The sequence below is a fragment of the Nansenia antarctica genome (assembly GCF_963989245.1).
Source record: "Nansenia antarctica genome assembly, chromosome: 3".
Taxonomy (NCBI): Eukaryota; Metazoa; Chordata; class Actinopteri; order Argentiniformes; family Microstomatidae; genus Nansenia; species Nansenia antarctica.
The window spans coordinates 13,090,769-13,102,854 of NC_137688.1; the positions used below are offsets into that span (position 1 = coordinate 13,090,769).

A 12,086-nucleotide genomic window follows, 5' to 3' on the forward strand; every position below is an offset into this window, starting at 1 on the left:
CAACGTTCTTTGCGCCACCTGACTACTACTTGAACTTCCTGTACTGTGTCATACCTGAACTATGTTATTGCATACTGTATGATATTACAATGTAATTACATTATACAGAGCTGCCAAGTCTCACGCAATCGCCGTGAGACTCACACATTTCAACCAGTTCTCACGCTCTCACGTGAGAACTGCAGGAAACTAGCACAAATAATTGTGTGGGAGAGAGGGGCCGCCGCTGCCAAAACGCCCACAGTTTTGGGTCGCTCCACCGCCAAAAAATCTCACTCCAAATTTTTGGTGAAACTTGGCAGCCCTGCACTCCATACTGTGGATAGTGTCTGAGAAAAATCCTTTCTTCCATTGTAGAAACCAAGGCAGCAGAATAGGTACTATGCGATTTTATTATTTCAAATCTGTTGTACAATAATTAAATAATTACATGATTATAAACCATATGATGGCAGGAAGCAAATATACAATGTCAAAACTGCATTGTTGACAAAAAAGACACATGGACATGTTGAGCAGCCAATCAGAGAAGAGAGATCGCCCTATCAGGGTCAAGGAGAGGATGGGGGAAATATCAGACTGGAATCAGGCTTGATTTGATCTTGGGGAACTACAGTAATACTTTTTAAATATATATTTTTGATGGAGAATTAAACATCCTAAATAAATTCTCAACATCATATACTTTTGGGCAATCAATCTTTCTTTTTTTCTTTTTACAACATAACAACAGAGAACAGTTAAACATGTGAAACTGTGCCTTAAGTTGACAATATGACAAAACATAAAGGACATGACAAAAATCTGCCTTTATCCGAGTAAAGGAGGGATGTATCACACCATCTGTTGTTGTGCTTTCATTAGAAATTAAATGCATATCTAGTAGAGTGAGGTACAGGCAGAGGCATGCTGTTGGAGGGAAACTTGGATCCCTTGCTCCATCCTGGTACAGTTGAAGCATCATTTGTCAGTGGTTTGGGCTGCAGGACAAGATACTGGACTGTCTGGGGAGTTGGATCTGAAATACCCCTCTAAACACAATTATCTACAGATAGCATGTCCACCAGTCTCTCACTGGACTGATACACTACACATTCTCTCTCTATGGCAAAGCAAGACAATCACAAAGGAAGACTATAAAGATGATCATACTGGCTCGTTTGGACATCATTCTTTTTACATAGATGGATGTATAAGATCAGTACCAGGTGAGTGTATCAGACCAGTACCAGGCGTGTGTATTGGACCAGATGGCTGCTGTCTGATAGCTAGAGGAGTTAGGGACTCCCCAGCCAGAGGGCAAGTCATATCATTAGACTCTTCTTCTGAAGGAAGGGAAGAAAGCAGGGTGGCAGGACGAGGGAGGAAGGAGGAGGAGGAGCATGAGTGTTCCAGGGGTGTCCCATCAGGAGAGGAGAGGTTAAAGTGGTTTGTTTCCCTTTGGGCCCACTGTCAGATTTGGGCTACTGGTAGTTTTACAGAAGCTCCTCCCTCTCTTCCTCTCATCCCTCCCTCCCTCTCTTCCCGACTCTCACTTCTTCACACAGTTGGGCCAGCTGAGCCCCCCGCAGGCAGCAGAGACGATGATCCAGAGGACCACCTGTGGAAACCAGAGACACACGGTTTAGCAGTGTTGTCATAGTAACACCCAAAATCCACACTTCACACAACGACACTTCACTTGTACACACCCCATACAGAGCTCACACTATAACATAATAGTAAATAAACCACAATACAATAAAACATGAGGATCTAGCATCAAATATCCAGCATTTAGTTGAATTTGGATACACACACACACACACACACACACACACACACACAGAGACACACACACACACACACACACACACACACAGACACACAGACTACAGCATCACTGGAGAAGCACTCACCAGGGACACCAGAACCACAATGACAGTCAGCTTGAGGTTCTTCATACACATGGCCCGCGCCAGGTTACGACTGGTGGTCTTAAAGGTGACCGACTGGAAGAGAGTAAAGAAGAGGAGAGGAGAGGAGGAAAAGGGTTTAAGAGAGGGGACGTCAGCGGTGCTCCTCAGCAGTAGATGAATCAGAACGAGCATCAGATTGAAGATTGACTCACCGAGTCGACCAGGTTCTCCGTCTTATCAATCAGCAACTCCAGCTTCTCTCCCCTCTGAGCCACCAGGTCTGTAAACGACAACAATAAACCAATAAACACACACTCAGGCCCTGTCCACACCCACACACTCAGGCCCTGTCCACACCTATACACACTCAGGCCCTGTCCACACCTATACACTCAGGCCCTGTCCACACCAATAAACACACACTCAGGCCCTGTCCACACCTATACACACTCAGGCCCTGTCCACACCTATACACTCAGGCCCTGTCCACACCAATAAACACACACTCAGGCCCTGTCCACACCAATAAACACACACTCAGGCCCTGTCCACACCTATACACACTCAGGCCCTGTCCAATAAACACACACTCAGGCCCTGTCCAATAAACACACACTCAGGCCCTGTCCAATAAACACACACTCAGGCCCTGTCCAATAAACACACACTCAGGCCCTGTCCAATAAACACACACTCAGGCCCTGTCCAATAAACACACACTCAGGCCCTGTCCAATAAACACACACTCAGGCCCTGTCCACACCTATACGTTCTTTTGATAAACGTGGATTTTTATATTCGTTTTGGGGGGTTCGTCCAGACGCAAAGGAGTTTTTGCCCTCTGAAAACGAAGATGTTTAAAAAAACGCCTGCCAGAGTGAAGATGTTTAAAAACGCTGTATATTCGCCGTATACTTTTGACGTGTGGACGAGATAGACGGAGCTTTTTGTATTCGTCACGTCATCGTGCGCGTAGATTTCTATGATCATGCGCACTGCAGCTGTTTGCTGTTCCCTCCAACGTCATATCCTAGCACCAGTAACTACTATGTTTACAACAGGCAACGGTGTTCGAGGCTACACAAGCGAGGAAAATGGATGTGAACAAAGTGCTTCTAGTTCTTTCACTGTTAACTGGACTTTTAACCTGTTCACAGATAAATGCACAGTTAATGATCGAGAACATTGAGAGACAGAGGCGTCTGATTGGCCAGCGGGGCTATGGGGATAATATTATATCGCCGACTACTGGTGTGGAATGCTCAATGACAGCGTTTATATTGCGTTCATGCGTATGCATGTGGACACAGACATTGTTTATAAACATGCTGGTGTGGACGGTAATATTTTTATATACGAAAAACGTTTATCAAAAAAACGTATAGGTGTGGACAGGGCCTCAGACACACCATGGGATCAATGTGTATTACCCAACAGTGGACATGTGACACAGAGAGGAGACGCTGAGGACTCACCAATGTTGCGGACCATAATGCCCTTCAGATCATCCACCTGCATCTGAGTTTCAGTCACACGGTCAGTCCCCCGTGGGTCTGAATGGTGCTTCTACAGAGAGAGAGAGAGAGAGGGAGAGAGAGAGAGAGAGGGACAGAGAGAAATTGAGAGGGAAAATAAAGAGAGATACCAGTGGACATTGAGACACGTCTTGACCAAAAAGCTAGAGGGATTAGTGAGGTATCTGGAGTTTTTTAGCTGTTTAAAATGTCATTATTTTCAGGCAAACCAAAACCGTTCCCCTCCGTAAAAGAGACTCTCTGCACATTTCAAAGCTGATTCTCTTCTATGATACTTTGTTGTCACGACATGCAAACATACAAAATATCTGATTGTGTGTGGCGACCATGCATTAAAATGTCACAAAAACACATACAGGTCATAACAAGCTCCCCTCCATAGCACAATGCAGGTGTGTGTGTGTACTGTACATAAGTATGTTTAAGTACACAATAGGCTTAAGTGTGACATCAAAGTGGTGTGGTCATGTGCTGTACTTCCCCCTGAGGCAGAGTAGTCATGCTGCCATCACAAGCCCCTGCTAGACTCCCTGACCTCTCTATAGCTTACTCCCTACTTACACCACATACCTCTACATCACAAACACTCTGCTCCCACCTCAAAGCCCCTGTGCCACACACCTCTAGACAGTGCCAGTCTTTGATCGACTCACCATCTGAGCCATCAGAGTGGAGGAGAACTCGCTGTTCATGGCGTAGGGCAGCGCGGTCTGGGCTCGCGACCCGTACGTCGTCTGGAAACGCTTCTTCACTTCGCTTAGGAAGCTGAAAGCACGCGACCTCTCAAAGTCCTGAATCACACAAACACAGAGTACACACACTCTTTGAGAACTCAGGACACAGCCACACACAGGGTTTGTTATACACATACTGATTCATAACACAAACACACAGGTGTTATATTGGTACCCTACAGGCAGTGTAGAAACATGCCTTGATGATCCCATCACATACTCACATCATCAGTGATGCCCAAGTATATGATTCGGTCATGGCAGATGTAGTGGAAGAGATAGCTGAAATCGAAAGGAGATTTACTTTGTCAGCAAATCAAGGAAACACATGTCAAAGAATAATCAGTCTAGGGATTAGGTGGGGGAATTCCCTGCTCCAGTCTTTTAGGGTCACAGTGTGCTGCGGGTTTGCTTTTTAAAGACTACCTTAGACCTGAGAGGACACATAGAGGTGTGTGTGTGTGTGTGTGTGTTTACCTGCCGTGGCTGTAGGTGAGCTTGTTGTTCTCTGAGGGTATCTTCGCCAGGATCTGTTCCGTCACTTCCAGGAAATTCCCGCCACACCAGGCATGCTTGGCCAGGATGGTGGTGCCACGGGCTACCACCGCAAACAGGATGGCCATGGCAGCAGGGAGGGTCAGGGCAGGGGTGAGGAGGGGGGGGGGTCAGGTCAGTGGCTCACTGAAAGATGAGAGGGTCGGAGGAGGAGAGAGTGGTGGGATGGCAGAATGAGCGATTGAGCGATTGAGGGATGAGAAAGCAGGAGAGATGGATTGAGAGAGGATGCCGGGGAATTCATCACTCTATTTGTTCCGATTTAGTTATGGTATGCTAGTACTTTAGCATAAACAATTAACACGATGTCACCAACTAAAATATATAGAGATAATAATCTGAAACACAACTGTGAACATTTCAAACCTGCAAACTGCGACACTTTAAATGAATGTGCAATAATACTATGTGCAATATGACAACCCTTGTGTACAGAAGGTTCAGAGATAGGAAATGTTAGAATAGGTATAGCATAGCTTAGAGTACAGCACCGTGTTTTATTTGTATAGTATAGTAGTATAGTATAGTGGTGGATAGTGTATATAGCCTTTATTTATGTAAACCATCTCTTTTCCCTTCTTGTTTTTAGTATTTTTTTCCTAGCACCAGGGGAGCCCCCCCTCACACATTTCGTTGTATGGTACCTGTACTATATTAATGACAATAAAGACCATTCATTCATTCATTCATAATCAAAGCTTTTGACAAAGGTGTAAACAGCCTATCTTAGCTTGCTAACAGCAATTTCCACCATCACGACTTGAACAACTAGTCGCTGAAAACCTGGCCGGGGGGTGACAACGTCTTATTACAGTGATCGACTATCTCTCGGTGTTGTTATGATCGATAAAAACGAGTTTGCTGGGTTAGATGTCCCACCGATTGCGTGAGACTTGGCAGCTCTGCACCGTAGCTGCTGACAAACGACACAACGGGCTAGAACATCAACAATGACATAGCGCACCTACGGAACCAACGAGAGTAGCGCTCTGTCTGTCTGGGCATGTCTCTTTTCCTGGCATTAATACAATCACATCTTTGACAAGATAACGAATAAGGCGTATAGGTTACCTCCAATGCTGTGTAGTCCTCAAACGTGTGTGTTTTAAACATTGAAAATAGCAATTTTAGGTAATCCTCTTCACTGACTTCTTCTGCTTTCGAAACCACATAGTAGCCCCTACCGAGCAATTTTACATGAAGCCTCTGGGAAATGTAGTGTCTTTGGTCAGGGGTTACTACTTACGATGGATGTAGCATCTAGCTATAATGGACTACACTTCCGGGTGTACAGGTACTTCCTGCCAGTGTCTGTCGTATACGTCACGTGTTTTTAATCTCACATGTCACATTTCAGCGACGTCTGGAGTTGAGAGTTCTCTTCAAGCATGGCTGGGGTAGAGGTTGAAAAGAAACCGGTGTTAGAGATGGTGAGTGTTGCTCCTGAACAATACGATCACTACCCTCTCTAGGATATTGTATTACGTATTTGTTTTTTTAGGATATTCTTATAATCTGCTATAACGGCAGTCCCCTGCTCTACGCTCACGTGGGCAGAGAGGTTCCACACTGTGCATGATCATGTTATCAGCGCTGGTAACAGACAGTAACACTAATAATGCATAAATGTAGCAATAATGATGTGAACTTAATCTATTTCATGTTCCAACGTCTGCTTAGTAATGTATTACTGTCGGGCGTAGCGTTTGACTAATTCCTGTGTTGAAACCTGTAATAATATAGATTTCTCTCCACTGGGGGGCAGTGTTGGGTTGTTTGGATCGCAGTGACTGTGGCTGCAGCTCCTGATCTGAAAGATGCAGGTCCTGATCTGAAAGATGCTGTGAGGAGACTTGTGTTGTGTTTCTGCTGAGTCATGATGTTGAGGTTCTGTCTGGGCTGTGTTTCAGGTGCAGGCTGACGGGGCTGATGAGGGCTGTGTGACGTTCGTGTTCCATGACGAGGACCACACTCTGGGCAACTCCCTCAGATACATGGTCCTGAAGGGGTCAGTATCCCAACCCTTACCTTTAAATGATACATTCTTCAAATGAAAGAAATGGGTGTAGACGTGAAGTTCACGTCCGCCCCTATTTCTTCCATTGTATTGCACGAGGGCATTGTTGGTGCCTGGTAAGTTTCTCAAAACCTTTAACCCCCCAAAAGTTATCCTTTAACCCAAACCCACATCTTGCAGTCTAACCCAATATCTCTCATGTGTGTAATGATGATTCACTCCCTCTTTGTAGCCTGCTTTGCCTCAAACCAACTAGAGATCAGCAGTTTAACATAATTGAAAACAGAATTGAGAAATGATTTTTATTGTTAATGATTCTTTCTTCATTTCATGTCAGTTTTGGTCAATGTCAAAACTGGTCGATTGGATGTACATTTGCTACTAACTGCATTACTAAGAATGATTAAATCAACACAGACAAACGTGTGTGTGTGTGTGTGTGTGTGTGTGTGTGTGTGTGTGCGCGCGCGTGTGTGTGTGCGTGTGTGTGTGTGTGTGTGTGTGTGTGTGTGTCTCTCTCTGTCTCTGCAGTGAGGACGTGGATTTTTGTGGGTATAGCATCACCCACCCCTCTGAGAGCAAGATCAACTTTCGCATTCAAACACGAGGTAAGACACACCTACTCATTCTCTCTCTCTTCAGAGTGTGTCTTTCAGAGAGAGAGAGAGAGAGAGAGAGTAAACTGAGTAAACATGTTTAAGGGTGGATGGAGAGAGCAAACAGGCTGATTGGAGTCTGGTGCTTTCAGTTTCTGTTCACACAGCTGAGGGAGGAATGTCAGTGTAGGGCTGCTGTCAATGTTACATATGCACGCACACGCTCTCTCTGTTTATCTATACATCTCTCTCTCTCTGGGTCACTCAGGTTCACTCACTCACTGACACACTCAAATGAATGATTGGCTGTTTACCAAACAGATTTGTCTGCATTACATACATAATGACCTGTCAACTGTGTAGAAGTTAAACAGATGCTAATTCTCACATCAAAGAACTACGGGGGAATTGTGAAAACAACATGTGTCTTGTGTGTGTGTGTGCTGAGGTATAGAGTAGCCAGAGGACATTCCTACCCTGCTACGCCTGACACAGCCTTGGGATAACAAAAGGACGACATACCATGCTGTGTACACACACACACACACACACACACACACACACAGACACACACCGACACGCACCAACACACACACAGTTTAAGGGGTTTTTCTGGATTTCACACTGTTTGCCACTGGTAATAATTTAACACAATGTTATCCTCTGGTTAACAGCTGGTATTGTATTTGTAATAGTTAATCCCTTATTGCAGTTTTTCCTAGTCGTTTAAACACATTTCCTGAAAGTATAGCTCAATATCTCAAAATCTAAACACAAACAGCTGTTTATATATGTTTTGGCTTCAGGAGGCCATGTTGCATATTCAAATGTATAACATTGTGTAGAAATTGTTTCCTTTTTTTGCATGTTTGAGTTTTGTCCCAAAGTAGGTTGCAATTTTATGGTTCCAACAGTATAAAAACTGTTGCCATATTGTAATATAATACTGTGAATATATCATATATAAATAATGCATTGACACAATGAGATCAGAATATGATACAATGCACATGTCTATTCAATGAGCTCCAATTGGGCTAAACTCACAACCCAGCTCCCCAGAGTCATTCTGTAAACTTATAGTTGATACTGCGACATTGTTAGTTCATTGAGTTAGTTCATACACAGATGTTACCAATTTTGGCAAAACTCACAGTAATTGCACTGATATGAAAAACACTACAGTAAGAAAATGTGACTGTCTTTCTGGGGATCTAATGATGAAATCAGTGCCCAAATACAAAAAGGTAACAAAGCTATTTGAACGTTCAGCTGACTGAACTGACTGCAAAATTTTTTAATAATAATCAAATGCAGTGAAACAAATCCGCATCACGCCAGAGGACCTCATCACCTTCGCCTGCGATGTTCTCCCCGGCCAAGCAGCATATGTCCTATGCACCAACCACACCAAATCAATTTCCTGTTTGTGCAAATATACTTGGCAATAAAAAGAATTCTGATTGTGATTCTGATTGTGATTCTCCCTTGTATGTTCCAGGAGGGGTGCCAGCGGTGGAGCCGCTGAGGAGGGGTCTGAATGAGCTCACTGAAGTCTGTCAACACGTTCTCAACACCTTTCAAGTATGCAACACACATGCTCCACATTACATGCTACACATTACACAGTACGATGAGAGGGGATGTCTGCTGTAAAACTGAAACAAAGAAGTAACATGATAAACAAAGGTAGAAGAGAAAAAGAGGAGAGGAGGGAGGGAGGGAGGGAGGGAGGGGGTAGAGGGTCAGACTTGCTCTCTTGTTTCTTGTCATCTAAGCATCCCTTCTGTGTGCTATTCAGTGGGGGGAATGTGGGTTAACTCTGCTGTGTTTTCATACTGAAGGTACGGGTGAACGACTTTAAGGACAGACAGGAGCCCATGGAGTAAGGAGCAGAGTTCAACCCAGCAGGAGTGCACGTCTGATCAAGGGGTCTCTCAGCACACACACACACACACACACACACACACACACACACACACACACACACACACACACACACACATTTCTGATGGTTAATCCAGATGTTTTTGGACACACACCTTTTACGTTTTCCTCTAATGGCTGTCATGCTTACCATTATATTGTTAATAGGCACTTGTACAGTTTTCTTGATGTTTTATCTTTTGTCGTCCATTAATTAAAGTGTTTTCTAAGATACATTGTTTGATTCACGTTGCTCTTTATCATTTGTTGTGTCCAAACTAATCCATCTTCCCAGTAATGCAGAGACGAAACAATTATCAGTTAAACTTATTGGTTTTACGTCGTCATGAAAATAATATGCTGGAGTTCAGTTTGGTGTCGATCCATTTGGCAGCAACATTATTTTGTGAAAGTTTATAAAAAAAGAATTCCTGGGCCTGTGGAGCAGGGTGTGACGATGGATAAGGGCTCTAGAATGTATAAATTACCTGAGGAATGTGAAGATAAGAACCTCATATGGAGCTGAGAGCAAGAGGTGAAGAGTCTAACTCAGAAACGTGTGCTTACCACCTGTGATCTCAGACCACAGAGTCCAGAGGGGTATTCCATCAACGTCGCTAAAGGAAAATCCTGGCTTATTTTTGATAAGTCACAAGACTGGATTGTCCTTTAGCGACGTTGATGGAATACCCCCCAGAGCATTCAAGTGATTTGAGGTTGGAAACTCCAAACAACATGAACGCCTGCAGATGATGGATAACTTTGGACAGTTATAACAACTTTAACTTTCAATGTTGCAAGTTTGCAACTCTCCAAAATGGGTCTCATGCACGATTTCAACAGTTCAGAAAAAAAAAAAAGATTCGTGAAAGTTCTGCCAAGGTTGTGGTTGCTTTCTTGTTGACATGTCGTTAAACATGTCGTTAAACTCACAGCTTGAGAATGACACCCTATGGCACCCTATGGAGCTTGTGCAGTATTTTTCGGAGTTTATGACGTGTCAGCTAGTTAGAGCTCTGGGGCCAGAGACATTATCCTGACTGTACATTTACTCCGGGTGTGATTTTATTCCAAGACATGGCATGCGCCTCCACTTGGTGGTGTTTGCTCCTGGAGACAGGTGTTCTAATCTAGCAGTTAGCGAGCGTGATATTCTCTCCCCCGATCGGTACATCGCCACGGCCTCTGTGAAAATGTTTTGCAATACAATAGAGCTGGTTGCTATTCTGATCACGTCGCCCGACACACACACATACACACACACCTGTGTTTGATAGGCCATACGATCTGGCTCGTTTGGCAGCATAGAGAACCTGGTAAACATACTAAGAACATGACAGGATTAAGCATAACAGAAGCATCAGGTACACAATATAGAATAGACATTTGTCTCTGTTGCTAGTAATAGACATTCGTTTGATTTTAGCTCGATACAGTGGGTCACATGCCTCAACGGCTCGCCTGCCCCAATGCTGCCTCTCCTCAGTCTGCCCTGTGGATGCTCCTCAGGTTGCTAAGTTGGTCACCATTGCCAAGACCTCCACCTGCTCCCTGGACCCCATGCCCACAGCATTGGTTAAGGACTGCCTACCTACCCTCTGCTCCTTCATGGCGGACATCATCAATTCCTCACTGGAATCCGGCATAGTTCCCACCAGCTTCAAAACCGCCTCAGTCACCCTTATCCTCAAAAAGCCTGGTCTGGATCCTGACGACCAAAACAACTATTGGCCGGTCTCGAACCTTACTTTCCTCAGCGAAATCTTGGAAAAAGGAGCCGCTGCCCAACTCCACCGGCACATGTCCGACCATGAGCTGTCTGAAGCCCTCCAGTCTGGCTTCAGAACTCACCATAGCACGGTGACCGCCCTCATCAAGATCACTAACGATCTCCTCATCACTGCTGACTCTGGCCGCATCAGTAGACTCATCTTCCTGGACCTCTCGGCAGCCCTGACACAGTCTCCCACACCATCGTCCTCAACCGCCTAGCTGAAAACCTGGGCCTCACCGGTACAGCTCTCTCCTGGTTCCAGTCCTACCTCTCCAACAGGAAATCATTTGTCACCATCAACGGCTCTGACTCGACGAAAACCCTCGTCCACACCTTCGTCCCATATCCCGCCTGGACTGTTGCAATGGAGTCCTGTTCGGGGGTACCCAGCAAAGCCCTGGACAGGCTCCAGTATGTGCAGTATTCAGTTGCCAGGGCAGCACATCACCCCTACCCTCATTCACCTCCACTGGCTTCCGGTCAAGTCCCGCATCATGTACAAAATCCTCCTCCTCACCTACAAATCACCTCCACGCCCGCGCCCCCCAGTACCTAACTGACCTTCTCTCTGCCAACATACCCCATCCCAGAACCTGCAGTCCTCAGACATGGGTCTGCTTTCCATCCCCCACCACACCAACCTATGAACCTTTGGGGACAGAGCCATCAGTGTGGCAGCACCCCCCCCTTTGGAACTCTCTCCCCACAGTGATCCGCAATGCCCCTACCCTGGAAACCTTCCAATCAGCCCTCAAAACCCACCTATTCATCCTTTGGCCCCTAGTTTAGTTTTGTCGCTGTCTCTGTGTTTTCTGTTTTGTCTGTCTGACTGTTTTTCTGTAAAATGTGTTGGGTTCTGTGAAAGGCTCTATATAAAACCAAGATAGTATTATGATTATTATGATTATGATGATTATTATTATACCTGTTAACCTTGTATGAAAGGCTTCTCAGCTGAACACCTGCAAATATATTTACATCAAAATGGGCTAAAGAATGAGCGAATGAATCCCAAATGTGATAAAATAATATTTATTGCTGCACATAAAAA

The 12,086-nt window shown here is 44.8% G+C and overlaps 2 protein-coding genes across 2 annotated transcripts; one reads left to right on the forward strand and one right to left on the reverse strand.

The window, feature by feature from the left end:
- Positions 1–415: 415 nt before the first annotated feature.
- On the reverse strand, positions 416–5,911 carry sybl1 (synaptobrevin-like 1). The gene is made up of 8 exons (XM_080525435.1): positions 5,794–5,911; positions 4,645–4,848; positions 4,392–4,449; positions 4,087–4,224; positions 3,374–3,464; positions 2,111–2,178; positions 1,899–1,991; positions 416–1,600 (listed from the first exon to the last, which is right to left on the reverse strand). Exons 2-8 carry the CDS (start codon positions 4,788–4,790, stop codon positions 1,532–1,534), a joined length of 663 nt encoding a protein of 220 aa, XP_080381561.1. The 5' UTR covers positions 4,791–4,848; positions 5,794–5,911; the 3' UTR covers positions 416–1,531.
- A 161-nt stretch (positions 5,912–6,072) lies between these two features.
- On the forward strand, positions 6,073–9,489 carry polr1d (RNA polymerase I and III subunit D). Its single transcript, XM_080527831.1, has 5 exons — positions 6,073–6,152; positions 6,633–6,730; positions 7,271–7,347; positions 8,837–8,919; positions 9,180–9,489. The coding sequence occupies exons 1-5, from the start codon at positions 6,111–6,113 to the stop codon at positions 9,222–9,224; spliced, it is 345 nt and encodes a 114-aa protein (XP_080383957.1). The 5' UTR covers positions 6,073–6,110; the 3' UTR covers positions 9,225–9,489.
- The last annotated feature ends 2,597 nt before the right edge of the window (positions 9,490–12,086 follow it).

Bases quoted from the DNA above. Each gene is read 5' to 3' on its own strand.
- sybl1 (XM_080525435.1), bottom strand. From the start codon at position 4,790: ATGGCCATCCTGTTTGCGGTGGTAGCCCGTGGCACCACCATCCTGGCC. The intron at 4,225-4,391 runs GTGAGTATGTGA...TGTGTGATTCAG, and splicing joins ACTTGGGCATCACTGATGAT to GACTTTGAGAGGTCGCGTGC. The intron at 1,992-2,110 runs GTGAGTCAATCT...ACTCTCTTCCAG, and splicing joins CGGAGAACCTGGTCGACTCG to TCGGTCACCTTTAAGACCAC.
- polr1d (XM_080527831.1), top strand. From the start codon at position 6,111: ATGGCTGGGGTAGAGGTTGAAAAGAAACCGGTGTTAGAGATG. The intron at 7,348-8,836 runs GTAAGACACACC...TGTATGTTCCAG, and splicing joins CTTTCGCATTCAAACACGAG to GAGGGGTGCCAGCGGTGGAG. The intron at 8,920-9,179 runs GTATGCAACACA...TTCATACTGAAG, and splicing joins ACGTTCTCAACACCTTTCAA to GTACGGGTGAACGACTTTAA.